This window comes from Ammodytes marinus, assembly GCF_949987685.1.
Source record: "Ammodytes marinus genome assembly, chromosome: 14".
In the NCBI taxonomy this organism is placed as follows: Eukaryota; Metazoa; Chordata; class Actinopteri; order Uranoscopiformes; family Ammodytidae; genus Ammodytes; species Ammodytes marinus.
The window spans coordinates 23,812,639-23,839,124 of NC_137218.1; the positions used below are offsets into that span (position 1 = coordinate 23,812,639).

The 26,486-nt window shown below is 39.2% G+C and overlaps 1 protein-coding gene across 1 annotated transcript in view; it reads left to right on the forward strand.

The window, feature by feature from the left end:
* The window catches only part of opcml (opioid binding protein/cell adhesion molecule-like), a gene marked incomplete at its 3' end in the record, with an annotated part of 149,998 nt that overhangs the window by 122,194 nt on the left and 1,318 nt on the right, over positions 1-26,486 (forward strand). Inside the window, exons 4-5 of the mRNA XM_080041018.1 lie at positions 25,135-25,272; positions 26,119-26,239. Coding sequence (XP_079897144.1) covers positions 25,135-25,272; positions 26,119-26,239 — 259 coding nt within the window. The remainder of the gene's footprint in view (positions 1-25,134; positions 25,273-26,118; positions 26,240-26,486) is intronic.

Genomic DNA, 26,486 nt, shown 5'->3' on the forward strand with positions numbered 1-26,486 from the left:
TAACCTGTTATTTGGCCCGTGCACTTTTGGGTAGTCTCTAAGCAGGTTTTCTTTTCACATTTATTGCCCAAATGCACTTTTAAAATCACAGTGTGGGAGTGTGGGGTGTTGTTTAGCTGTTAGAGCATGGCCAAAGTAGTATGCGGTTGTGTGACTGAGTACAGCATGCTGAGGTACGTGTGTGTGTGTGTCTATGTGCTTTGCACAGGACCTGGAGGGCTCAATCAAACTTTTCTTCTGTTTCACCCCACCACCCACGCCAGCCGCAAAAGGCTTGTGAGAAAAGCAGTGCAAGGCATTCAGAAAGAGAATCGGCCACGGTTAGTGAATAAGGACGAGGGTCTGAGTGTGGCAAGTCTGTGAGTGAGGCACAGATGGAGAGAGAGAGAGAGAAAAAAAGGGGCAAAAGGGGCTAAAGGGAAGATGAGTTTACCGCAGAGCTCCCAATTTGCTTTGAGCTATGCTTAATATGGAGCGTTTTGCAGGTGAAAGCAATCAGAAAGCCTCAAACAGGTGCAGACTGTTCCGAGTGAACGGCTGCCCGCTCTCCTGTCATCCATCATTAATCACAAAACCAATTTGAGTATTTTTCCCTGGAAACTAAATCATTAATAACATCTAGTAGGTGGACATTATCACTCACACACCTGTCTCCCTTTTTTCCTAGAGTGATAAAGGAGAAGGCGTTGGTTCGTGCCATCTTATCTTGTGACCGTTAGTTATCTTGGGATAATGCTGCCTAATGAATTGCTATATATCAACATAATGAGTTGTTGAAATGCCGATGTGGTAGAGGGTTTTTTTTGCCCAGAGGGAGTGGGAATGTTGTTTAATTCATTTGAATGAGATACTTGGCTGTTCGTAGACCTTTTCAATTAAGAAGGCATATTACTAATTAGACCTCAACTATCAACAGTGTAATTGAATGCATATTTATGTAGACAAAACGTTGCTTTAAATATATTTTAAAGCTGTAGTAGGGCATAACTTATTCATTTAAATGACAGAAACGAGTACCAAGCCATTTCCAAATGAGTTGACAGAAAGTTGATTAAGCCTATTAACACCACACAATTACCTCTCTATTTGTAAGTATGGCAGCGTTAACCAACTAGTGTTGCCCCCCGACACTGGCCCAGGAGCTCAGAAATATCTCAAGAAGCGTCCACAAAATGTTCAGTTGTTGATTGTACAGGTAAGAAAAAACCTGGATGTACAGCAGAAGGTTTAAAATCCATGCGCAATCACTGAAAGCTGACTTCATTTAGATGCGCCGACAGTATTGTTGTAATTGCTCGTAATTCCCCTTGGGGGCGACATAAATCACGCTCTTGACCAAAAGACTGATATTTTTTTCCCTTCTCTTTGGAGGATTTCATATTTGAAACACCTTGCAGAAATAAATTTTAAACAAGCAATTATTTTCAAATTGAATGTATAAAAATAAAATAAAACTGCTGGCGGCCATTCTGTGCCGCATGGTTGACGGGGACTTATCTCCTTCAATATTTGCCTTTGACAGTTGTGACCTGCCAATAATTTAATCCTCCACGGGGAAAACCCTCCCACCAATGATACACAACCACAATCAATGGAGGCCTGTTCCTCTCCGGCTCACTGAACTGTGGGCATCTGAGAAAGGAAAGAAAAAAAACCCAGGTAGGGATATATAACACGTAATTTAAGCATGAAGGACAAAAAGATTCTTCCTGAAACCTAAACCTGTTACAGGCTACAGCGTCTGAGGTGAGCTTTTTTAATCAAGCCTTGTTCTTGCTCTGCATACTCTTAGGATTCTCTCAACTGCTTTAGAATTCAGAGGATGCCGTTGTCTTTTGAGTTCCCAGCTTTTCCCCCTACAACAGCTTGTTTCACTTCACCAGTGCTTTGTCTCTCTCTGGCGAAGCGTGCACAAATCAAAGTGGATATTTCTCCGCAACATGCTTCAATAAATCTCAAAGTTACTCGACGTGCTGATGTTTTTCCAAGCGCTTTTGTCTGAAAAAAAAAATTAGTTTCTTCAATCCTTGGAGAGAACTGCTAATGCTAATATTTTCACGACATCCACGCTGTAAATTAGCTGAAACATAAAATATTTCAATGAAAACCTACTGATCGGAGATTAGACGCTTATTTGGCATAGAGCTAGATGGATTGTCGTTGACATTTTCAGCATCCAACATGACTGACATTCAGCTTTTATCCTTGAGCATTAAATTCCGAAGTAATTGACTTTTCCATGAATGGCAATCCATTTTCTCATCTTCAGCACAGACAATGGATTAATGGAGAGTCTTGAGCAATCAAAAACCTGTGGAAGCTCTAACTTTGTTACCAGGCAGGTAGGAATACATGAGATTTGCAAAATTGGGATATGTAGGAAACGATCGATTTGTCACTTGTACCATAGTCCGGGCTTAAAAACCATCTTATCTGACCCATCGATTTTGATATAGTAATCTTTCTCTGGGAACTGATCGGAGAATCAGTCAGATTTAGTAGGATTTCCTAATTTCTTTAACTTCCTATGCTTTCTACAAAATGCAAGCCAACACATGAAGAACCTTAAATCCACCGGTGTCTCAGTATAAAACAGCATGGAAAGCTGCTTTTTACAATGAAAATTGTGCGCACAATCTTAAAGTTAAGTGGAGTTTCAAAGTTCTGAAACTGGATAATCTGGCTGGACACATGCTTGCACATATTGCTCTGGTGACTGGCTGTGGATTGCCTACCTCGTTACAGAAGGTAAGGTGAAACACCTAGTACACTCAAGCCACGTCTTGTAGGAACTTTAACAGATCCCAGATGCAGAAACCAGGTGTTTTGAACAGATCTTATCAATAATTCAGCAGCTCCTTGGATGATCCTCTCCAAGCCCAGCTGGAATATCTTGCCGTGTTTATTAGTAAAGGTTTTTCGGAGAGATAAAAAGCATGTTTACGGACTCTGCCTGTGGTTTTTCTGTGGTACAAAAAAAGCAGCTCCACCTATGATCTAGCATGTACAATCGATGCTAATGAATTATTTGTGGCCTGTGCGAATTGCTCAGGCACACAGTATCTACTCCGTGGGCCCTGAGTTACAGCCCCTCGCACTTCATAACTTCAGCTTCGGAAGGCTTTTTAATTCACTCTGTGGTTTTAATTTGAATGGCGTCCGATGAGGGGAAAACACCTATTGATTGATCATTGTTCTGAGGAAAGGTCACGCATTCAAAATGAATGTGGCAAACAAGCCGGGGAGAGGGAATATGCTCAGCGATTCAATTATGGTTGCGGGCGGAAGGCGGGGATGGGGAGGCTTCTAAAGCGGGGGGGGGGGGAAGAAACTGCACATTCACTGAGTTAACGTGACCCATCATCAAAGGCCTGTGGAAGAATGGAGACATAATTTTACTGTCAAGAGGAGCTAGAGCGGTGTGGAGGGAGGGCATCATGTCTGCAGGCTGCTGTTGTGCTTCACTTAATAGCACAGATAGAGAAAGCGGACAAATACACACACAGACGGAGCACCGAGAACAAACAAGTGCCTGCACGCAAAAGGTACATAGAGATACAAAAAATACTTTTCACAATTTGTACAGAGCCTGCTGACACGAGGACAGGCGTTCATACACAGTTTGATTCAACATCTTGAACACCTACTTGGTGTTTTAAGGATGTAAAATGTAGGCCTATTTGAAATGTAAACACATTACAGGAAAATGCTGGATTTTCTCCGAATTGACCAAGGATGACTATCCATTGATAGTCAGTAAAGTGCTGTCGAGTTTACACATCATTTTTCATTAACTTCTACATTATTGAAATTACGATCAAAAATCAAACTAAATTGGGCTCATGTTGCACACTCACATCGATACTATTTAATAAAGGAATTGTATTTCATCTATTTTCTCATTTTCATGGACACCTTATTGGAAGTGTCAACCATTGGAAGAGTGGATAGCTTTGAGAGGATATTATGTTGTTGCAGACCAGCGACAGCATGGCAACCTTTTGTTCCAATAGGAAATAGATGGAGAGACTGGTATTTATTGCAATGTTGTTCCTTTGAAATATGGCATTCTCATTATAGGAAGACCCACGGTGGTCCCCTCATAAATATGTCGATGATAGCTCTCATTAAGCTGCCTCATGTCAGTCACATATTGATATACAGGTAAATCATTCCGGCAGCCTCTGCCATTTGTTGAAGCGCAGGGATTTATTTTTCATATTTTCCACATATAAACATGAGACTAATACTGACAAATCATCTTCATCTCTGCCTCCTGTGTATTTTTAACAGCTGTGTATGGTTCAGTGGGTCTCTGAGTCGTATTCAATATACAGTATTTTCCCCATATGTTCAATTATATGGAAGTGAGCCACACAGCATTGCTAGGTGGGAAAAAAATACAAAATTGCAAATCTTTTTTCCCCATTGTTCTCAACATTTGCATATGTATGTAAGGAGGGCTCTGGGAGGTCTCTCCGTCCCTGAAAAGTTGTGTTTTCTTTGTTCAATATTTGTCCAACGTTTAAACAACCTACATACACTGGCCAAGAGGGGCCATTTTTTTCTATAATGAAGCCATCATCTTGCCATAATTAGGGCATTGTGAAACAAAGTGTAACCATTTTTCAATATATAATTTGTTATGCTCTGCTGAGAAAGCAAAAATCCTTTATCGCCATACATCAAATTAGACTGTCCCCATTCTGTCAAAGATGTGAGAAAGCCAGCCATGAAAAGAGGAAGTACTTTGCTTGGCCTTGAATGGATTTTTTTTTTGTTCTTTCTTTGGCTTGGTGGAGAATGTGGGTCAGAAGCAAGTGCATGGGCCCGTCCACATGACTTTTTTTAAATTACAGCCATCAGAATAAATCCATACTGTATGATTAATCTCTAACATTTGCTCTGGCGTTAAAATGTTTTGATACCTTTCAACTTTTTCCAGCAAAGTGGTATTTTTCTGGGGTCTGGTGGGTGATTTTCTGGAATAATAACTGCATTGCTGTACTTAAAAAAAAAAGGCAACTATATGTTACACACGGACAGTTCAATGCGGGACGTATGAAGCTTTTTTGAGGGAACATATAGGAATTGTAATGGGTACATGGATGGATGTAAATCAATGCATGTCTTTTTTTTGGCATTTTCAAAGCTTTATTGACAGTGCAAAGAGACAGAGATGAAATGGGGTATAGACCGTGATGACATGCAGAGAACGACCTGGGCCGGATTCAAAACGGGTCTGCTGCTTATGAAGACTGAGCCTCTTATGGGGACTCTAACCACTACCACAAGCGCCCTCATGCATGTGTAGTTGAGTCAGTCTTTCAGGAGTGAATGTGCCTTATCCTAAACATCCCTTCACACTGTTGTCTGCCCTGAGGAGAAGATGGAAGTGTGTATGTCAGAAGCATGTAAGACTCGCCTTAAATATCAATGCCACACTGTCACGGCGATGAGAACGATTCATTTGATTTTTACATGATAAATCCTTGGAGGGAAAAGATGAAAGCAAGTGTCTGGTGGTTCAAATTAACTGACAATCAAAGCAGAAAAAAACTCAAAAGACCTGCGGCACTCGTCATCTATTGTTGGTATTAATAAGGATCTACATCTTATATTTGATATAAGCCCATCGTTGACACAGATAATGGGTCATTTAAACAATATATTTGGAAATCTTCAATAAATATTCATTGTGGGGTTTATAAATAAAAGAAGCTAGATCATGTATTAACAATGATTTATGGTGATAGGGTGGGAATAAAAAAAGTGTATACTTCTTCCCACTCCTTGTAGTGTTTGACAAACACTAAAAAGGGATGTGTTGTGCTTTCTGTTTGTGTTATTTTGTTTTCTGCATGGCCTTTTTGATTTTCTTACACGTTCTGAATAAATTCAATAAAATCTAATATAATTCCAGTTACTTAACAGTTTTTTTGGTTTTTTTACCTCTAGATACATAACAGTTTTTCTCCTCTTTCCTCTCTTAAATATTAACTTGATTCCATCACTAATCATATTAATTAGTGATATGTAGTTTTATGGGCACAGTTAAGAATAGACCCCCAATCTATGTTATCAGCAATGGCATCATAATCCTGAGGATGACTAATGTGATACAAATAAATCCCCAGTCTCCTTGCAATTTGCAACAACAAATATGGATCAGCAGTGAGACCTGATGCTACCTCGAATATGTCTACATGATAAAGAGACCTTTTGAATTAAGATATACTGTATTTTAAATAGTTAAATGTTCATGCTTACATATCTGCAAAAGAGTCATTAAAAGCCTAAGCATTTACTAATGGACTGTTAGCAAAAATCAATGTTCAGGGTTTACATGCGTGTATTGACTTGGTTAGAAGAATCAAATGGACTTTTTCCGAGTGTGTGTATGTGTGCGTGGGTGTGTGTATACGGGTGATGCATATCCCCGTATACAGAAAGGACAATATGTGAAATCAATACCTATTGAAGAAAGAGATCAATTAATGGTAAAACATAGAGTGAAATATAGAGTGTATGAGAAAATGTAGTCCATGTAAGATATAAACCGTTTACAGTCGCAGTGGTGCATTTCGGATAGTGTGCTTCTGTCTAAACCCAAACACATGCGGAAACACTTAGTCCACCAATCATTGCCTCTGACAAACTACTGTCTGCGCTATAAAATAGTGACATCTCCTTCACTGAAAAATGAATTTCCACTTTACATAAACCAAGCAGGATTCAAGCATTTCCCCCAGCAGTATTGGCAAACCAAATCTGTGATATACAGTACATATACAAACATAACTTCTAGGTGACAGGTATATTTAACAGTAAATTATATACAATCATATGAAAAAGTTTGGGAACCCCTCTCAGCCGGCATTATAATTGACTCTGCTTTCACAAAAAAAAGATAAAAGTGGTATGTCTTTAATTTACCAGCAACAGCTAAGTACTGGGATGTTTTCCAAACAAAGATTTTTTGAAAAGCAGTATTTGGTTGTATGAAATAAAATAAAATGTGAAAAACTGGCTGTGCAAAAATATGGGTACCCTTGTGGTTTTGTTGATTTTAATGCCTGTAACAGCATGTCAAACTGATGACTTTAAACGCAAAATTGGTTGGATTATGTTGTTAAGCCTTGAACCTCATAGAATTGTCTGTTTAATCATGAGAAAATGTATTTTAGGTGCCTAAATGCAAGTTGCACTTCTCTTTGACTCTCTGCTGAAGTGAGACAGAATGGGATCATCAAAACAGCTCCCAAAAGATCTTAAAAACAAAGATTATTCATTGTCATGGTTTAGGGGAAGGCTACAAGAAGCTTTCCCAAAGGTTTCAATTGTCAATTTCTACTGTAAGGAACGTTGTCAGGGAATGGAAGGACACAGGCACAGTTGCAGTTAAACCCAGGTCTAGCAGACCAAGAAAAGTACAAGAGCGGCATATGCGGCGGATTGTGAGAATGGTTGCACACAACCCAAAGATCACCTCCAAAGACCTGCAAGAACATCTGGCTGCAGATTGTGTATCTGTACATGGTTCTACAATTCAGTGCAATTTGCACCAAAACATCTGTATGGCCGGGTGATGAGAAGGAAGCCCTTTCTGCGCCCACGCCACAGATACAGTTGCATGGAGTATGCAAAAGCTCATTTAGACAAGCCAGCTTCATATTGGAAGAAAATGCTTTGGACTGATGAGACAAAAATTAAGTTATTTGGTCTTTATAAAAAGCAGATGTTTTGGTGCAAATTGCGCTGAATTGTTGAACGATGTACAGATACACAATCTGCAGCCAGATGTTCTTGCAGGTCTTTGGAGGTGATCTGTGGGTTGTGTGCAACCATTCTCACAATCCTCCACCTATGCCGCTCCTGTTTTTTTCTTGGTCTGCCATGCCTGGGTTTAACTGCCACTATGCCTGTGTCCTTCCATTTCCTGACAACGTTCCCTACAGTCGAAATTGACAATTGAAACCTTTGGGAAAGCTTCTTGTAGCCTTCCCCTAAACCATGACAATGAACAATCTTTGTTTTTCAGATCTTTTGGGAGCTGTTTTGATGATCCCATTCTGTTTCACTTCAGCAGAGAGTCAAAGAGAAGTGCAACTTGCATTTAGGCACCTAAAATACATTTTCTCATGATTAAACAGACAATTCTATGAGGTTCAAGGCTTAACAACATAATCCAACCAATTTTGCGTTTAAAGTCATCAGTTTTACATGCTGTTACAGGCATTAAAATCAACAAAACCACAAGGGTACCCATATTTTTGCACAGCCAGTTTTTCACATTTTATTTTATTTCATACAACCAAATACTGCTTTTCAAAAAATCTTTGTTTGGAAAACATCCCAGTACTTAGCTGTTGCTGGTAAATTAAAGACATACCACTTTTATCTTTTTTTTGTGAAAGCAGAGTCAATTATAATGCCGGCTGAGAGGGGTTCCCAAACTTTTTCATATGACTGTACCAACATCACTTAAAGGTTATTTGCATAGATATGACTCACAGAGCAATACAATCGCTTATCTAACAGTTTATTGACGTATACCAAGACTACTCAGCTGTGGGTACACAAATAAATGTGATATATAACCTATAACCTTGGATTAAAAAAAATTACTTTTCCTGAGAGTATGAAATATAAAGTATGTCTTTAAGCCATCAGAAATGTTCCACAGAGTTGCAATAGCTTTTTCTGACTAAATCATAATGCCAGAGCTCTGTTAGAAGGTTATTAATAACGCGGCTAATTCTGTGTTGTAACGCTGTCTTTTTTTCTGTCATTTCTGCGTTGAAGCTTTCATGACAGAACCCTCTGACAGGTATTGCTGTTTCTAGCCCTACAGGGATGTAAGGGCGTCTGTAAGCCAGGTGAGAAATGCTACATGCTAAGTGGCTGTCACACCACGCTGCGTTTGCGAGAGAGAGAACCGATGCCAGTCACTTATTGGCGTAGGTGGACGTGCGCTGTCACAAGTCGTGATTAGGTGCGGCTTGCTAATACTCGACAGGCCCCTATATAATGGAATCATGCTGCCCCTTTGCATCAAGAAAACTTTTTTTTTATTCTATTGATTTGCGTTTGATTAAGAGAGACACTGCCTGTTGATAGGGTAAATTATATAACACATTCAGTATATAATCATGAAAGTTTGCCAGTTGATTACTGACATTAAAGCAATTGTATTTTGTATTACTTATTTTCAGAAATGTTTGAATACATATGCAAATAAGATGATATCTAAGGAATTATGAAAAACAAAAATAATCTCTATGTTGGATAAAGCCAGAATTAAAGTAAGTTTATTTAATTTTGAAAACATAAGTCTCCAAAAAATGCTTTTGGATACAGCCGTTTTTCCTCATTTCATGAATCATAAATGACAATGTGCACGTCTTAAAAACTAATTTTCTGAATTTTTTTAAGAAATAAAATGTATCGAATCAGACAAGTAACCACATGTGACAAATCCTTCTGTAATGTCCTTCAGAATAATGCTACGAATGAATATGGACAGCTGAGTTGATGTCAGTGCTTTAGGAGTTGAGATTATTTATTCAAAGTATTGAAAACAATAATGTTGAAATAATGGCCATTAAAGAGTGGTTGTATAGGAGAAACATACAGACGGATCACAGTGCAAACTGTCTATGTCTAGGACAGGTGAGCGTCATTTTAAAAAATGGTAGTTAAGTCAAGAGTTGCCTATCATCATTATAGCTGTTTGACATCAATGCCTTGACAAAGAGGTTAATCTTTGGTTCTGGTTGAACATAGAGGTGCTATGTCCTGAGAGCAATTCATCATCCAATCTGCCTCTGCTCACATAAATACAAAGAAGTCTAAAATAATGGATGCTCGCTTTACATGCGGCAGACTTCTCACTTGTCTCACTCGATTTGAGCCTAAATGTCCTTTGTTCTAATCCAACCCACCTGCATAGTAATGCCCCCCGGGCTTATATCTGCTATACTCTCCCTGTGGGTTTAATCAAAGGAGCAACACAAATTATTAATGAACTGTTCAATAGAGTCAGGCTCTTTCGTCCCTTAAAGCGATAGCTAATGGTTTGTCATTTTTACCCGAAAGCTCCCCCTAAAACCATTTTTCAACTAAAGCCTGTATTTCAGATCATTTTCCAAGCCACACGGTATTAGTTGCGTCTTGGGCACAGATATAGATTGTTTTCTTCTTCTTTCTTTTACATATTATAAAGCCAGTCAAACACCTGATGAAGCTTGAATCCAACACCTATTCCCAGTTCACTTCATGTTGCCTTTCATCTCACATGTGTAGCCACTGTTTCCACCGCCGGCTTTGTCAAATGCCACAGGGGCGCAGCGGAGACGGGCACGCATGAACGCCTCGCCGGTGGATCGTTATTAATTATCATCAGGTAGAATTATCAGGCTGATGCAACACGGGCTTGGGGATTTCACACTCCAATGTCACACCGCATTTTCTTGAGTTTTCAGCGCGCTCTCTGTGTGCTAGACGGTGATAAGGGAAGGTAGTATATGCAGATTTCTGACAGAGTGATGCTCTGAGAAATGTAGGATGTTACAAAGTGACATGGTACGGCTTTACATTTAGCTCAAAAGTTCTTTGAAATTTCCTCTGCAGTAACCTGCGTTTCTAAACCCTGTAGACTACTTAAGGTAGATGTGTTCTGTATTCACATCTTCTGTTATTTGTCAGTTATTGTGTTGTTTTTTTGCTACAGCACCATGAGCTTCAAGAGCTAACATGGGAGAATGACCTTCCACTTGGTCAGTGGGTCAGCAGTACAATACATTTACAATAGTGCAAATATTACAGTGTCGATTAGATGTATCTTTGTTGAATTGTAACATCAGGGAAGACTATTGCTCTAAGATCTGACATCAATAATGAAAGATGATCCTAGTATCACATTTTAGAAGGCCAAAAGCAGAACCAAATCAAACCAAAGTTTGTTTTATTGGTTTTATCCAATGTAAAGTAAATAATTAAACTAATAATGCATGATGGCACAAATGATTTTCCAGTTTCTGTTGCCGTCCTCCTTCCCATGTTCATGACTTATATATGTTTTTCCTGGCTGACATGTTCCCGAAGGTTCCATTAAGACCATCATGATATACAAAGGTACATATAATAAGGAAATTATGAAAGAAAGAAAATTACAGTAGATGTTCTTTATATTCATGAAACCTATTGCGACTACCACGACTTCATTACTTTAATAAGAGTAAAAAGAAACACCATTAACCACAAGCTGTATAAAACAAATGTGTTTTATAACCCTTACACTTTAGAATAGTGTTTTTTTTTATTATATAGCACACAGCCTACAGACAGTAAATTATATGTTGTCAACCGTTTAAGGCTTTTAACACCATGTGTCACACACTCTTAAGTGCTGCTAAATGTGTGTTCATTGTATATAGAAATGTTCGTAGAAAGTATTCTGTAATGCTCAGATCTATCATTATCTGGAACAGGGCCCCGGTTTGTTTCTGCCTGTCCTCTTCCTGACATATACTGTGTATGATCAACGCTGTCATCTAAACATCACTTGGATAGAGCCTATTTTGCTAAAGTTAATATGGTTTTGAGGTAACAAAGTCATGGTTCCTGGATAAACTTAAAGGATTGGTGGTTTGATCCCGAGGTCTTGTCCTTGAGCAAGAGCGTGAACCCCATATTGGCGTAGGATGCTTAGTTATACAGTAATCGATGTGAGGGCATTGATGAATGAGCAGCAAACTGTAAAGTATCATGTGTAATGTAACGAGTAGGAGTTGGCTTTTTAGTTTTTACATTATTTCACTGATGATATTGACCTTCTTCTAACCTTATATTTAAAAACAGTACAATAAATATTGCAGGAGAAACAAATGGGCAAACAATAGCAAATCAAATGGCATTGATAGTAAACATCTATGGGGATAATAAAGTGATTTGCTTGATATCAGATTTCCTTAAAATATATTAAAGGTGAGGTCAACGATTCTGGAGAATGCTTGCTGTCCAAGTCACTTTTCTTCAAAATCAGTGAATATCTCCTCACTATCCGCTACCTGTATATGTACCTGAAACAAGCGTTCTCAGAACTTGCTTTAACTAAAGCAATACGTGTATAAAACATTATGTGCAGGAGACATTTGCAAAATAAACCTTCAGCATTAGAAAGTAAGGAGAAATATTGTGGAAAAAAAATAAGAAAGCTGAGAACAGCCAGGGTCACCAGCTGTAATTAAAAAAATAAATGAATAAATAATGAGTTGAATGTTTGCTGTGCAGATGGTATTTTAATAATTTGCTTTTCACCCACAGCTGTGAAGTCAGTGACAAGATGGTGTTGATTAGTTGGGAAATTGTTCATGTTTGCTTGATAACTAAAGAAAGCTCAATGACAGTAGAGCCAAACGGTTTATAACTGATAGCGGCACGGGTCAACTTATCTGGAATCAGTCAATGTATTTCAGAATGGGAATGTCTGAATTTCATGAGTGTCCATTACAACACATATCCCACATTTTAAAATCAGTTCACCCCACAAAGATAGTGTTTTGGTACTCTTAGTTAATACTCCTAGTATGATATTAGAATTATTAATATCCATGTGCGTAGTAAACATAGATATAAGTGTAGATGTATTAGTGTGATGCTTCTGAGATGGAGATGTTCAAATAGCATAGATAAATACATGCAGACATACATAGTGTATACAAAAAAATTCATGTTGGCGCAATCTCTGTAAATTGCTTTTAACAATGCTTATTAATGTCTCACTTCCTAATGCTAACTTGCTGGTCATTTAGACTTATGGCATTTATTTTCCGAGAATCTGATGAGTCGCAAAACTGAGCTAAAAAGAATCACATACAATCTGATCAGAGGGCTATAATGGGACTGCCCCAAATACACTGGGATTATACAGAATCTGTACTTTAGCATTTGCCCTGCACACAGCCACATATCCTCTGATTAAAGCACAGAGGCTGTTGGGCTGTGGTGTTGGCTTGATCTTGCCAGATAAAGTCAGCACTCTTTAGAGGTGTTACTTATGGCACCTGTAATGGATCTGGGCCCATGGTTGATAAAAAGAAAATCGATCGCTAAACTGTTCTTTTATGTCCCATTTGATGTGTAGTGCTCTTGGTGCTACTTTGGTAATGCCCCAATGTTTTCAACAAAAACGATGGAACACACCACACCTTTTGTGATGGAAAGTAACATGTTTTTTTTTGTTGTCTGTGTTAGCATTAGTACATATATAATCACTTTGCATTGAGTCACCCTACAATATTAGTTCTAATGTCATGGCAGCTGAATATGTATATTGAATGTGTTTTTTTTTTGTATTCTTTAAAAAATTAAAGATGACAAACCTTAAATTTGCATCACATGACCAGTCATTGATATTTAGATATTATACAAACTCTATAAAAAAAATACATATATACTGTATATGAATAGAGTATTGAAGTAAACTAATGGGCGTTAAAGATTGTTTTACAGGAGAAAAATATTGCTTTCTCCTTTGGGCAGTAATCATCCCTCATGCACACCCATTATTTTCACTATAGCTATATACTTTCTTTTCAAATGCAAGCAGTCTCTTAATTAGTCTGCTTACAAAGAGAATGCACTATTATCTAAGGAAAAAGCCTATTCTGGGCATCTCATCCAGGGATGCTTTCATATCACAATTAGGGCTGATGAAAATAATGATGGCCAGTGGTTTATTTTGAAAAATGATTTGCAACAGGGATGGGAGTAATTGCTCAACTGTGGTGCTATGTGAGTGAGAGGAGGCCATGACTGTGAAAAAAGCATAATACAAATGCTTGCGAGTTATTACGCTAATGTCATCCACATAGGAAATATAACTCATTATCAAAGATGTACTAACAACAGGGACCTGGCCGAGGTAGCAGCTGAAATTAGTTTTTTAGCATACTGTTCATTGTAAGTCCGTATAGGTGTTAAGCATGCATGCAATTCTATGTTGAAAAAAGGATACATAACATGTTCATACAGGTATTTTATAAATAACAAATTACATTTATTATTTATATAGAGATATGCCAGGCTAGCCCTACCAAAATACAGGCTACTCAAAAAAGCAATACTGTGATATCTACCGTTGCCGTCCAACACATATACATATACAAATATACTGTGAAATAAATGTAAGGTAATTTCGCCCACCTGTACCGTCACCACCAGTTCACCTACTGAGAGCAGTCAGGGCCATGTTAGTACACAGTGGCACCTTGTCAGATTATAACAAAATATCAGTTGGGGTCAGCAGTATAGAAACCAATAACACTGCAATATGAGCTCAGGTGTCACATGATATGGTACACATAGCCACAGCTTCTGATGTATCCTGGGTGAATTGAAGTAAGCAGCGTCAACACTTTCACTAGCGTGTCCTTGTTTACGAGCAAATCCCACCAGAAATATTCGATAGCAGCTATGAGATTGTTTTGTAACTTAAAGAAAACACAGTTATAATGAAGCCGATACATTCTGTATCTTTTTACGCATTACTCTGGAGTGGTTCCTTTCAAAATGGAACCAATTGATGACTTATCATATGAAAGTGTATTTAAGAATACATTAAATGACTTAAACGTTCAATTGAAAAGGAGACTTTATGTGAATCGTGATTTTTACTGATCAATTTGATTTACAAAATGAATTAATTCGTATGATTATTGTTCATTAATGTTTATCTGCACGTTATTATTTTCTATTATTTATCCATTTCAAAAGTGTGCACAACTTATTCTGAACTAATTTGACTGTATGCATGACCGTCAAGCCTCTTTCAAACAAACGAAAAGATGAAAAATGAATTACATTTATGTATTCCTTTGTTGACCTTGATTAGTGTGTGAATAACAGCCCCGACCATCCAACACAAAACTGTTATGTGTCAAAGTCAGGTGAAACGGAGCCCTTTTCTCCACAGACAGATGGTAATTGAGTGAAGCTGTGGTGGTTAATATTTAGCTTGCATGCTAAAAAGACCACTCAAGCTTTAAAGGGCATATGGGCACAAGTCATACAAGAATTAAATGGCTAGCGGGGGAAACAGAAGGCCGATATCTTTCTTCACCTTTTAACTGACAAAAACAGCATCTGCATAATATATGACGACGCGCATTGTTCTGGTGGAGAGGTTGACAACTTGGCTGACTATTAGTTTGCCCAGCAGGAGCTTCTCAAGCTGGTACAAACTGTGGTTAATGCCTTCCATTTACACATCTCAATCCAGTAATTACGTTGGATGTCAAAGGGGATTACACTGTTTTGAGGCCTGCATGCTGTTGCCTGCTTAAGTTGAACTATTCACACTCTGAGATCAATTTTCTGATGCCAGCTGTTGTTCAGTATGAAAACAAAAAATAAGTCTGTGATGTACTGTTATACGTATAGAGTGCAGGATATGACCGAGCAAGTGATGAGAGCATACAGTCTGTGGCTCAGATACCAGATGTAATAGACAAACATACATCAGCCTGTTACTTTTGGAGAACAATAATAGGCTTGTTGACCATGTTTGTGAGAGCTAATGAAAGGAAAACACAGGTATTTCTAAACCTGGGTCATTGTGACCATTCTGACTACGAGTCATGACTTTGCGCTTGTGGGACCAGTGTGAGTTTCCTAAAGCATCCCAAGTGACAATTCAAGATAAAAATTACCTAAGTAAACATAGAGTAGCCCCCGGGGATATTGTTTCTTCTGCGTATTGCATAGGGAACTAGTTCAAGGGCAACCAACTAGCTAGCTAAAAAGCTAACTGTATCATTACCGAACTAGCATTAACATCTAGATGTCCTACAGTATGTGTGTTAGCAAGAGGCAATGACAAGTTGCCTGGAATAAGATTATTCGGGGTGTTCTGGACTCAAAAGGGAATCATTTGTTTCATGTAAACCTTGTCTTTAATCCAAACGATACAAAATGCATCCAATGCATTACTGAGGCTTTCAGATGTGCATGCAGTCCATTCATTTTAGCAGTATTTAATGTCATATTTGGGAAATCAATGTGTACAAAGACTTTGTTTACACATATACATAGGCTTTATCATACCTTAATGTGATTAATATAAGATAACTGATTTGACACAGTTTGGTTTGTATTAATGCAGATAAGCTTTTCAAAGTAAGACATAAGAGAAAACCTAAACACTGCTCTACTTTATGGAATGCCCTACTTTTGTCCGATTGTGGTGTGCACTGCAGGATTCTCTGCAGGACTCTTGCTTTCTTTCAAATGACAAAGGTCCTAACTTACTGTATAATTTAACTTCTGCACACCCTTACTGCTCATAATGCAAGAGGTTCTGTCAAGGTAGGAACTACAGTTTGTTTGTTTCAAAATTGCTTTTTCCGTTTGGATCTTCACCTTTGTCCTCACTGTAATTTTCCTCAAGAAGCCTTACGATAATGCACTGATTATGAACTAATTTAATATGTGTGAACAGAATGAGTTGTTCTCCTTTGTGGATAAGGAAGTGCATCATTTGTCATGCTTCAGAGGATCTATTGAATCAAGGACAACTTTGTTATTGAAAATGTCTGTTGGGTGCAAAGGAAGGACTCAAGAGTATTGCTGTTTTAGGGAAAACGTACTTACTAGTGGATGTATTTTTGTGCTGGTTAGTTAATGTTTAAATTGAATACTTCTTCAAAACATTCCTTGTCTTGCAGAAAATCTATCCCCAAAGTCCTGACAGTAACATTAACGCCTCACTGGTTGTGGAAGCAGCACTAATGCAGTCTCATGGATGAATTGATTTCCTGAGCATCATGTCAATTTCTTGTTGTCAGTGGTCAGTGCCCTTGTAATGGCTTATGCAAATGGCCATTCGGAATCTATAGATATCTGCACATGACATGCACTGTTACCAACTCAAATACAGTTGTCTATATAATAAACATACCTGGGGAACTGTATATTAGAGGCAGCGGCAAGTTGCCACAATCTTTAAATGTATCACAAAGCATCAGCACTGTTTTAATGGTTTCCTATATTCATTGATCCCACATCGTTTCCCTTAATACACACAGCCGTTTTCCTGCACTTGAATGATACACCCACATACCTTTTATGGCCTAGCTGTTTATGTGAGGACATTTAGCACTGATGGTTTGGCAGCTGTTATTTCATTGCATTCCTCATGTAGAAGGTGTAAGGCTCTGTGCCAGCGGTTTCTAAGACAACCAGAGAGCTCTTTAACCATTAAGGCACCTACTGTTAAGACGTTCTCCTGAAAAACAAGATACATGGTTTTGTTTCCAAGTAGAATGCTCTTGAGTGTAAGTAGGAGAGAAAAACAAATTGGAACAGAGCAGGGCACAAGAGATAAAGACTGCCTCTGAGGTTATAGCCTAAGTGAAAATATACGCTTTCATTTATTGTGGAAAAAATGACAGTGATGGTCTTCGTCTTTTCAACAGTGTTCACAACATGATATTTTCTCATATTTTAACACTGTTCTTATGTACTGGGCGCAAGAACATCGTGCATTATGCATACCCAAAAGGATTTGCAATTGTATTTCTTAAAACGCATTGACTGGTGAGATTAAACCAGATGCAACACATTGTATTATAGAGAGTAGTTCTTACTGAATAGCAATACCTGGTTTTACATCAAAGCTGGAGTGAGATAGATGAGGGAATGCAAACCAATGCTTTTGAAAGCAGCATATGTCATACGTATATGATAATAAACATGCAGTGCAATATTGGCCCATATCCTGAAGAATTACTGCACATGGCAACTGTGGTGCGGTTAAGAGTTATAACATGGTGGTTATTGTTAATAAAAACACAATAGATCACTCGTATCCCATCTATGAGCCCAGAGGTTTACAGTTGAGTCAGTCTTAATAGAGACCTTAGAATAGTCTATTGTAAGTTAAACAGGTTAAAGCTGACACAGATCTAAAAGCCATAACACTAGCTGACCATTGCCACCAAATGACAAGTCATTTCTGTTTTTTTAAATATGTTGTGGAGGACACAATGAGAAGAGTAACAGTAGAGTAAGATTCTATATACTACAATTCACCAAAAACACACATAAGTGAGGACGATTATTTCCATTTCCTCAAAGAAACCACTTACTGTGGTCATAAATGTGCCAAGTTGCGCCTGTAACCAACACAAACAGGGATAATGTCACCAGGTCTTGGAGTCCACCAGTCACTGCAGCAAAGCGAGAAGTTGAACCAGTGGAGGTGACAGGTTGTGTGAAGTTACTCTTATGGATATTGAAAGGGATCTAAGCAAAAGCTAAGTCTATCCATGTGAAACTGACCCCTGATCTCTGAAGTCAGATATGGTACACACTCATCCACCACCCTGACCTCAACACTCTCTCTTTTCTATCATGCTACAGAGAGGGCACACTTCTTCCTGCATTAGCACCGATGTCGGCATTGGACGGACATTGTGAGCTGCAGAATCAATATCAACAGTATAAAGCACAGCCAAAACTATACATTATTGGTGTAAACAAATCGCACCATTTACCAAAGGTCACATCCAGTGTTATTTTCAGAATCCTAAAAAAGCATTTGAAGTGTGTAGGTGTTTAAGCCCACAAAAAAGCACAGCTGACCAGAAAAAAAAAGTAGTTTTACTTTTCTGAGTTTGATTTAGAGTTGGAGTCACACAAGAATGCAGGCTTGCAGAAATATTCACCTGCGACAGTTTCTTCAAACAACCAAAACAGCAAGCTGGCCATAGCAGTAATGCTCTGGACCCCATGGGAGTGGTGTTATCACAGCCGCTATGCAGCATTGTGCTAATTGTTAGAGCCTAGTGGGACATGGGCGGGGATGTTCTGCCCAGTCCTGTTGTCCACAGACTGTATTAGTCACGTAGCAGTGCTAAATGCAGAGGAGATGAATAAGGAGAAAAGTCCCTACCCCAGAAACAGGGTGCAGATATTGCTCAAAGCTTCATAAATCATCCTTACAGTTGAAGGCATCTTGCCTCTTAAATAAGGTGCCACCTCCTGGACTGATCACATCCACAGTCTCAGTACTAGCTGCTGTTTAACATCAATGCTGACAATCCCATGGCTCTGTCAGTGGACAAGAAAAGGGGTGATTATTACCTATATACTTCCTTTTAAGTTATTTTAGAAGTTAAAGCCTATTTTTTGAGGTTTTTCTTGCTGACCAAAAGGTATTCAGTGCCTGAAACGTCTTTATTTGTAAGTACAATTGAGATTTGAGAATCCCTTTCTCCACACTGTCTGGTCTGTGATTACTGTTCTTACACTTTATCTCTAAGTTGGGTGGGAGAAAAGCAGTGCCTTTCTAGAAAAGAAACACACAAGGTACTATTGTGTAATCTGGGGATAGTGCTTCCAGTGCAGGTGTAGGGGCTATAAGAGGACTGCATGTACCCGTTCGCCTCCTTTGAGACTACCAGAGGGTACTGTATGTTCGGCCACACTGGTCTCCATATTGTAGCAGTGTTTTCACTCCCAGAGGGGAAGCAGTGCAAGGAGAGTGAAGGTGGTCTGAGAAAAGGTTATCAAAAAAAAGGATAAAGACGATGGCAGATGCAACTAAACTTTAGTGTGCCCTTCAACACCCAGACTGACGCCTGGGGCAGAGGTATTGGTGGAACGTGACGGTAAGGTGAGGGAGAAGAGAAAGAGGCCAGGAAACACACTGCCGATGTCAGCAGGAAACACAGTCCTGAGGGAAACACCGTGCTGGATGGAGGCAGCTGGAGTGGCTAGCAATCAAATGGACCATAGACCGTTTCAAGTACCGTCTGCTGGACAGAGAATTGAGCATAGAGAATGAACCAAAGGGCTCCGAAATGGTTAGAAACTATGAAGCACTAGAATTACCTGCTGTCAACACCGGCACTGGGCATCACATCAAGTGTCCTCAAGTGTCCATTTTCAGCAAGTGACTTCCTGTCTCATCGCTGGTTCATGGAAAGGACACTATGCCACATCACAAACATATAGAGGTTCTGTATTCAGACGTTTCTTGTACTAACAACAGGTGGACAACTACTTATGAGGAATGGACATGTTCGATTGGTCCGATTGCTCCTTTGTCAGAACGCAGGCATGTCTTGATGCTGAGTGGGATTAATGGACTACAAGAGAGGCGAAGGTAGTTTTCGTGACCAACCAGAGCTTTTCAAAGCGTTGCTTTGCACCCTATGGAGAACAGAACACTGGATGAAAGCTTTTACAGTAATGATACATAATTAACAATCACTCATTCCCATTTATGCTGCACATCTGGTGGTGCCTATAGAGTCTGAATTATATCTAAAGTTGTGGCAGTTTTTAAAAGATGGTCTGAGAAAAGACTGACTTAGGGTGTATTCACACTGGGAAAGTCCGCTAGTTCACTTGCTTTGGTCCAGACCAAATAGAGTTTAGATTTTTTTTGTTTGGTGTGGTCCACTTTCATATTGCCCCTTTTGCAAGTGAACCAGCATCACGAAGCAAAACCACACGTGATCTGAGGTCATTCATTCATTGGACAGACATTCCGGGGTGGAGAGAAGCAGGAAGCACGAAGTGAAAACTGCAAAATATATAACTGATACGATATGGGGTTAAAAATAATAATAAATAAATAAATGGGCCTACATCTAGCCTAGAAATAAAATAAAAAAAACATACAATTAGTGTTGTTTCATATGGTTATAATATGTAGGCCTGTGTCAATGTGTGGCTTGTAGTCTACGATGTGAAACATAATATTTACTGTATTTTTGCTGCTGGACGCGCGGCTAGCGAGGAATAGGCTCAAGCTGACACACAGCTGATTTAGCCGTGTGTCAGCTGGGTGTGAGTTCGGCGCGGCTGAGCTCCAAACTGATACAGGGATGGTATTGACGGTACCGTAACATGGGATGCAAAGTAAAAACACGCACTTCATACAAAGCGCAGCGTGAACCTGTTGTCACTGTGCGGGAGACGCTCCCCTCTCCTTCATCTGATCGCTGAACACATCAGCATGTTTACGCGTCCTGTCTATCAAATGTAGGCCTAATATATTCGCTCGGGGCTCCCGGTCAAACCACAACTAATCTTCCTAACAATGGCGACAACAACACTTTCCTATAATGTGAGCTGACAGCGATTTATTAAAAAAGAAAAGGCACAGTGCTTCCTGTAATTGGGTCGGATCGAGTCCGGCCAAATTCACACCACAAACGATCTGCAGCAGAGTGCGTTTTGAAGCACATCGAGACCACCTCTTCAACTGGGTCTCGGAGCGCTTGTTTGGTCCGCCCCCGAGTGCGATTGCTGTATTCACACCTGTCTGAAAGATGCGCACCGAAGGCGGAAGTGCATCTGAGTTCGTTTCAACTGAACTAAACACGGCATGTGTGAATACACCCTTAATGTCCCATCTCTGGTCCCTGAAAAGGACACTGTGCCAAAACACAAACATAGAGAAGTTCTGTATTCAGTTGTTTCAAGTACTAAACATAGGTGAAAAGGACCTGTTCGATTGGTCTCCCTGTTCCTTTGTCTGAGAACACTGCTGCTCCATATTGAAGCACATCACAAACATATAGAGGTTCTGTATTCAGACGTTTCTTGTACTAACAACAGGTGGACAACTACTTATGAGGAATGGACATGTTCGATTGGTCTGATTGCTCCTTTGTCAGAACGCAGGCATGTCTTGATGCTGAGTGGGATTAATGGACTACAAGAGAGGCGAAGGTAGTTTTCGTGACCAACCAGAGCTTTTCAAAGCGTTGCTTTGCACCCTATGGAGAACAGAACACTGGATGAAAGCTTTTACAGTAATGATACATAATTAACAATCACTCATTCCCATTTATGCTGCACATCTGGTGGTGCCTATAGAGTCTGAATTATATCTAAAGTTGTGGCAGTTTTTAAAAGATGGTCTGAGAAAAGACTGACTTAATGTCCCATCTCTGGTCCCTGAAAAGGACACTGTGCCAAAACACAAACATAGAGAAGTTCTGTATTCAGTTGTTTCAAGTACTAAACATAGGTGAAAAGGACCTGTTCGATTGGTCTCCCTGTTCCTTTGTCTGAGAACACTGCTGCTCCATATTGAAGCTGAGTGGGATTAATGGACTACCAGGGAGGCATAAGTAGTTTTCTTGACCATCCAGAGCTTTTAAATGCTATGTTTTGCACCCTATGGAGAAGAGAACACCGGATGATTACTTTTACAGTAATGATATAGAATTTACAGTCACCCATTCCCATTCACATCGTGGTGACTATTAGAGTCCAAATGCTATTTAAAGTGGTGGCAGTTTTTTTCTCTTAACCATTTCTTCCTATGTTTTATTACACTGCATATTCATATAAGTGTGTCTGGATATGCAGCATTTTTTTGTGTGAGGCATTACAGTGTAGGTGTCATTTTGTTATCCTTTATGGCATTGTTACCTCTTTTTGGATGCATATGCAAATCCTCTTTACCATTACATGTTGTAGTGCTAACTTTATTACGAGGTACTTCATTAGGAAATGTAGCTATTCTTTAGGTCTTTAGATCATGGGAGGAAACCATATCAGCTTGAGGGAATCCACAGGGACATGTTGAGAACATACAAACTCCACACATAACGGTCAATTTAGATTATTTGATTCAAAGCATCCTTTTTTTCTGTGATGCACCAGTTGTGGCAAGTGTGGCCTTAAACAGTTATATACAGTATACATGTTTGAATATACTGTAGTATGCACATTTCGTCCGCTTGCCCATTTTACGGGCACTTCCATCACCTAAATGTTTGCATTGTCATGTTGCACAAATGGCTGAATAGTGTTTAAAATCACAGTGTGAATGGTTTGGTCAAACAAGAGTACCCTCATTGTCAAGGGTGGCTCAGGTACTGTTGCATGAATGAAGTAGACTCAACTCTGTTGTACTCACTAGCCAAACATGGACCATGTTACTGAATGTTACTATAGGAGAATAAGGATACGGAGGACATTTAAGCAAAGCCTATCAATAACTACATTTATAAACCTTTAATTATTCTGTGAAGTTAAATTTAGTGCATGTCAGTTCTTTGTCTTTTTTTCCTTTCACGACATTGTGCTTTCTAATTTTTTTTTACAGCTTGTTCTAAAGAGGATGTGTGACATGGCCCTCTTTCATGGTTCCAAGTCATTTTCAGACATCTTTGGTATTTTTCTAATGTAATACTTGTAATTTGACTTCAGTAATCTTTCTTCAAAAAGCTCAGAGCCAGAATGAGTAGCACAGCTCCTTAAGCTAATGTGGCCGAGGTGCTCTGGCGAGGTGCTCTTAGTTGCTCATTTGTGCCGGCTGCCACCCGGTATTTTAATGACTCTCTTATTAGTCATCCAGTCATGCCATACTGACACTGATGTGGTGCTGGACTTATGGCCATGGCTGCAGACCACTGATGTGGGTGTTGATGATGATGGTTATTGTTTTTACATTCATCCATCCAGAGTAATATGTAATGATTCTGACCTCTTCATATTCATTAATATGGGTAATTTAGAGTGGCATTTATATTATAGCAACGAGAATTAAACCATGGTCATTATTCAAAATTTTTTCTCACCCACACCCAAACACACTTACACACCGCACACACAAACATACTCTCTCGTCTTAGCAGTGGGTTAAGTGGGAATCAGCAGCCAGTTAATTACCCACACAACACTGTTTGCTTTTTTTTGACAAAGATTGGCAGTTCCTGGCTGTCAGCATACCCTAAATTAGTTGTGAATATTAATTAGACATTTGTCAAATACAAAAACAAGCATTTTGATCCAGAATTTAAATATAGAACATTCTTAAGATATAAAGGGTTAATTTACAATTTGTAGCATATATTTATTTGAAAACAGATTCCAAATATCACTAATTTGAGAGTTCAAATAACAGTTTGAATCAAGGAACTCATGTTTTTCTGTATCAGTTAAGCATCAAAGAACGATCAGTCAGACCCCAACAATACATGGTACTCTCAATTTAAGACAACATTTACTAGACATTCTACTATCCACTAAACAGGCATAATTCACCTTTACATTGTAGTTTTTACGTGTAGCATACTAACAAAAAGAATAATGCAATGTGTATGATATCCAGAAAGTAATAATCCAGTGTACGACAAATGCAAACGAGGAAACTAAATTAGAATTTGACATTATTAAATTCCATTATTAAAGCAGTCATAGAATACCAGGTAGTAACTCCACAGTATTGTGTTACCCACATGCTGCGTAATACAGTTATCCATGACGAAAATGTTCAATTACCTGTGCAGTTCCCCGGTTACATGCAACAAGATGATTATCCCTTTGCTCGCAACCTTTTCAGTGAATCCCCAGCCAGCTGCAACAATGTCTGCAGCTGAGGATTTGGAAAAACATAATGATATTATGCTAATGTAGAGGTATTGCCGGATTGACATTTCTACTGATTGGGATTAGTGCTCCTATCCATTTTTTCCCACCCACGCGGCAATAGCTTAAGGTCTCTCTGTCACCAGAACACGCTTTTAACATTGCTGGTGTCAGTGGTAATTTGTGGTGTTACTCGAGTGGGCTTGTTCCCATGCAATTAGTTAATGTTCTCTGTGTAATGAGTGTATGCCCTGGGCTGACACTGTCCTGTGGGGGCATTTGGAAACCAAAAATAGGGACCTACTCATATTGTGGTTAAATTAAGATATTTTGGTTAGTTTAGTAATCGTATAAAACAAAGAGGTATCTTAAGTTAACTTTCTGTATTGGTGAATTTACACAAGATACATCTAAAAATGTGTTCTTCGCATCGTCTTACAATCAGATAAACAACAAGTGTGTTACAAATAGGCCTAATGTATTCATAATGTCGATATATTGCCACAGCCTCGCCACGAGGGCAGCTAAAAGACTGATAGCTGCAGGGCGAATGACTCTTGGCACTGCCTAGATATGCTTGTACCATTAAGCATATGCAGGTTAAACAAACCACTTGAGAGTGATGGTCAGAGGCGGCTAGAATTCAATACAACAGTAAACACAATACACGTATCCACAAATACGAAGACATATTTACTGACGCATTTCTTCCTCTGTTTCTTCCCATGAACACAGGCACTCATAAATTCATGACAGAGGGGGAACACCTGGAGCTGAGAGGCGTCACCAAAGAGCAGTCGGGATCGTATGAATGCATCGCTTCTAATGACATCTCAAGCCCTGATGTCAGGACAGTGCAAGTCACCATCAATTGTAAGGGGCCATCACTATCACATCCATGGTTGACACAATAGGTGGGGGGGAGGCATTAAAGGTCACCCATTATGCCATATGCTTAATATGTATATATTAATATGGGTCCCCGGTGTGAGATAAAGCATGAGATAAATCCACCCTCTTTTTTTTCTCCTCCAACTCTCTGAAAACATGTGTTCAAACACCCCGTTCAGATTGTTTAAGAAGGAGAGAAGCCCTGCCCCTATTACCACCCTAACTAAGCACCACCTCCACCTGTTATAAGCACACCCCCAGCATCCCTTCATCTACATACAAGTTAGCTTCAAACAGGCAGACATAGTCAGGGCCAATCAGTTCAGACTGGGCTTTATGGAGTGCGGGACACCGGCTCTAAAACTGACTTTTCAGAGAGACACTAAAAAGCGGACATTAAGCAATGACACAAGGACAAATATAACGTTTTTTTTTTTTTTGGACAGCACACCATGAAAACAGTTTCAAGCAGAAACCCGAATTAAAATGTTTAACCTGAAAATAAACAGGACAATATGCAACCTTTAAAATTCGAATAGTTTCTTGGATATACAGTACTGTATCCTCTTATAAAGCCTGATCGTGGGAATTCTACAGTTTGCCCCCACTTCATAAAATAAGCATTGGTTGTCAGCTCTACAATGGTTTACAAAGACAGCCTCGGGAGACTGCGTCTTCAGAAGATGTATAGTCAGTTAAGGTTGAGTGGAGATTCATCTGCATGCTATATCCTAAATAATGTGATAAACCGCCACCCATTCTGTATTCAGGCTGCTGCTTGTTCATCATTGTGTCAACCTCATTTTCACTTTGTTTTATGTACGGTAGATCCGCCCTTCATCTCTAAAGCAAGGAATACGGGTACTGCAGTGGGACAAAAAGGAGTCCTGCAATGCGAGGCCTCTGCTGTGCCTAGGGCAGATTTTGAGTGGTACAAAGAAGACCGCAGGCAAGTTTTCCCCCAATCCGAGCCCCGATTTCCACAGGCTTGAAAATGTGTTTGAAGTCAACAAAGCACAAAGACCTACAATTTGCTGTAGGCCTGTGGACTTTTACTTTATTTGAAATAAGCCAGACTGCATCATCTTTTTTTCATAGGCGATGGCTTTGTACACATACTGTATCTGTTGGTAAAATAAGAGATGGTGCCTTTGATGTAATGATATTTTGTTTCATGTGCCCTAAATGCATTTGTC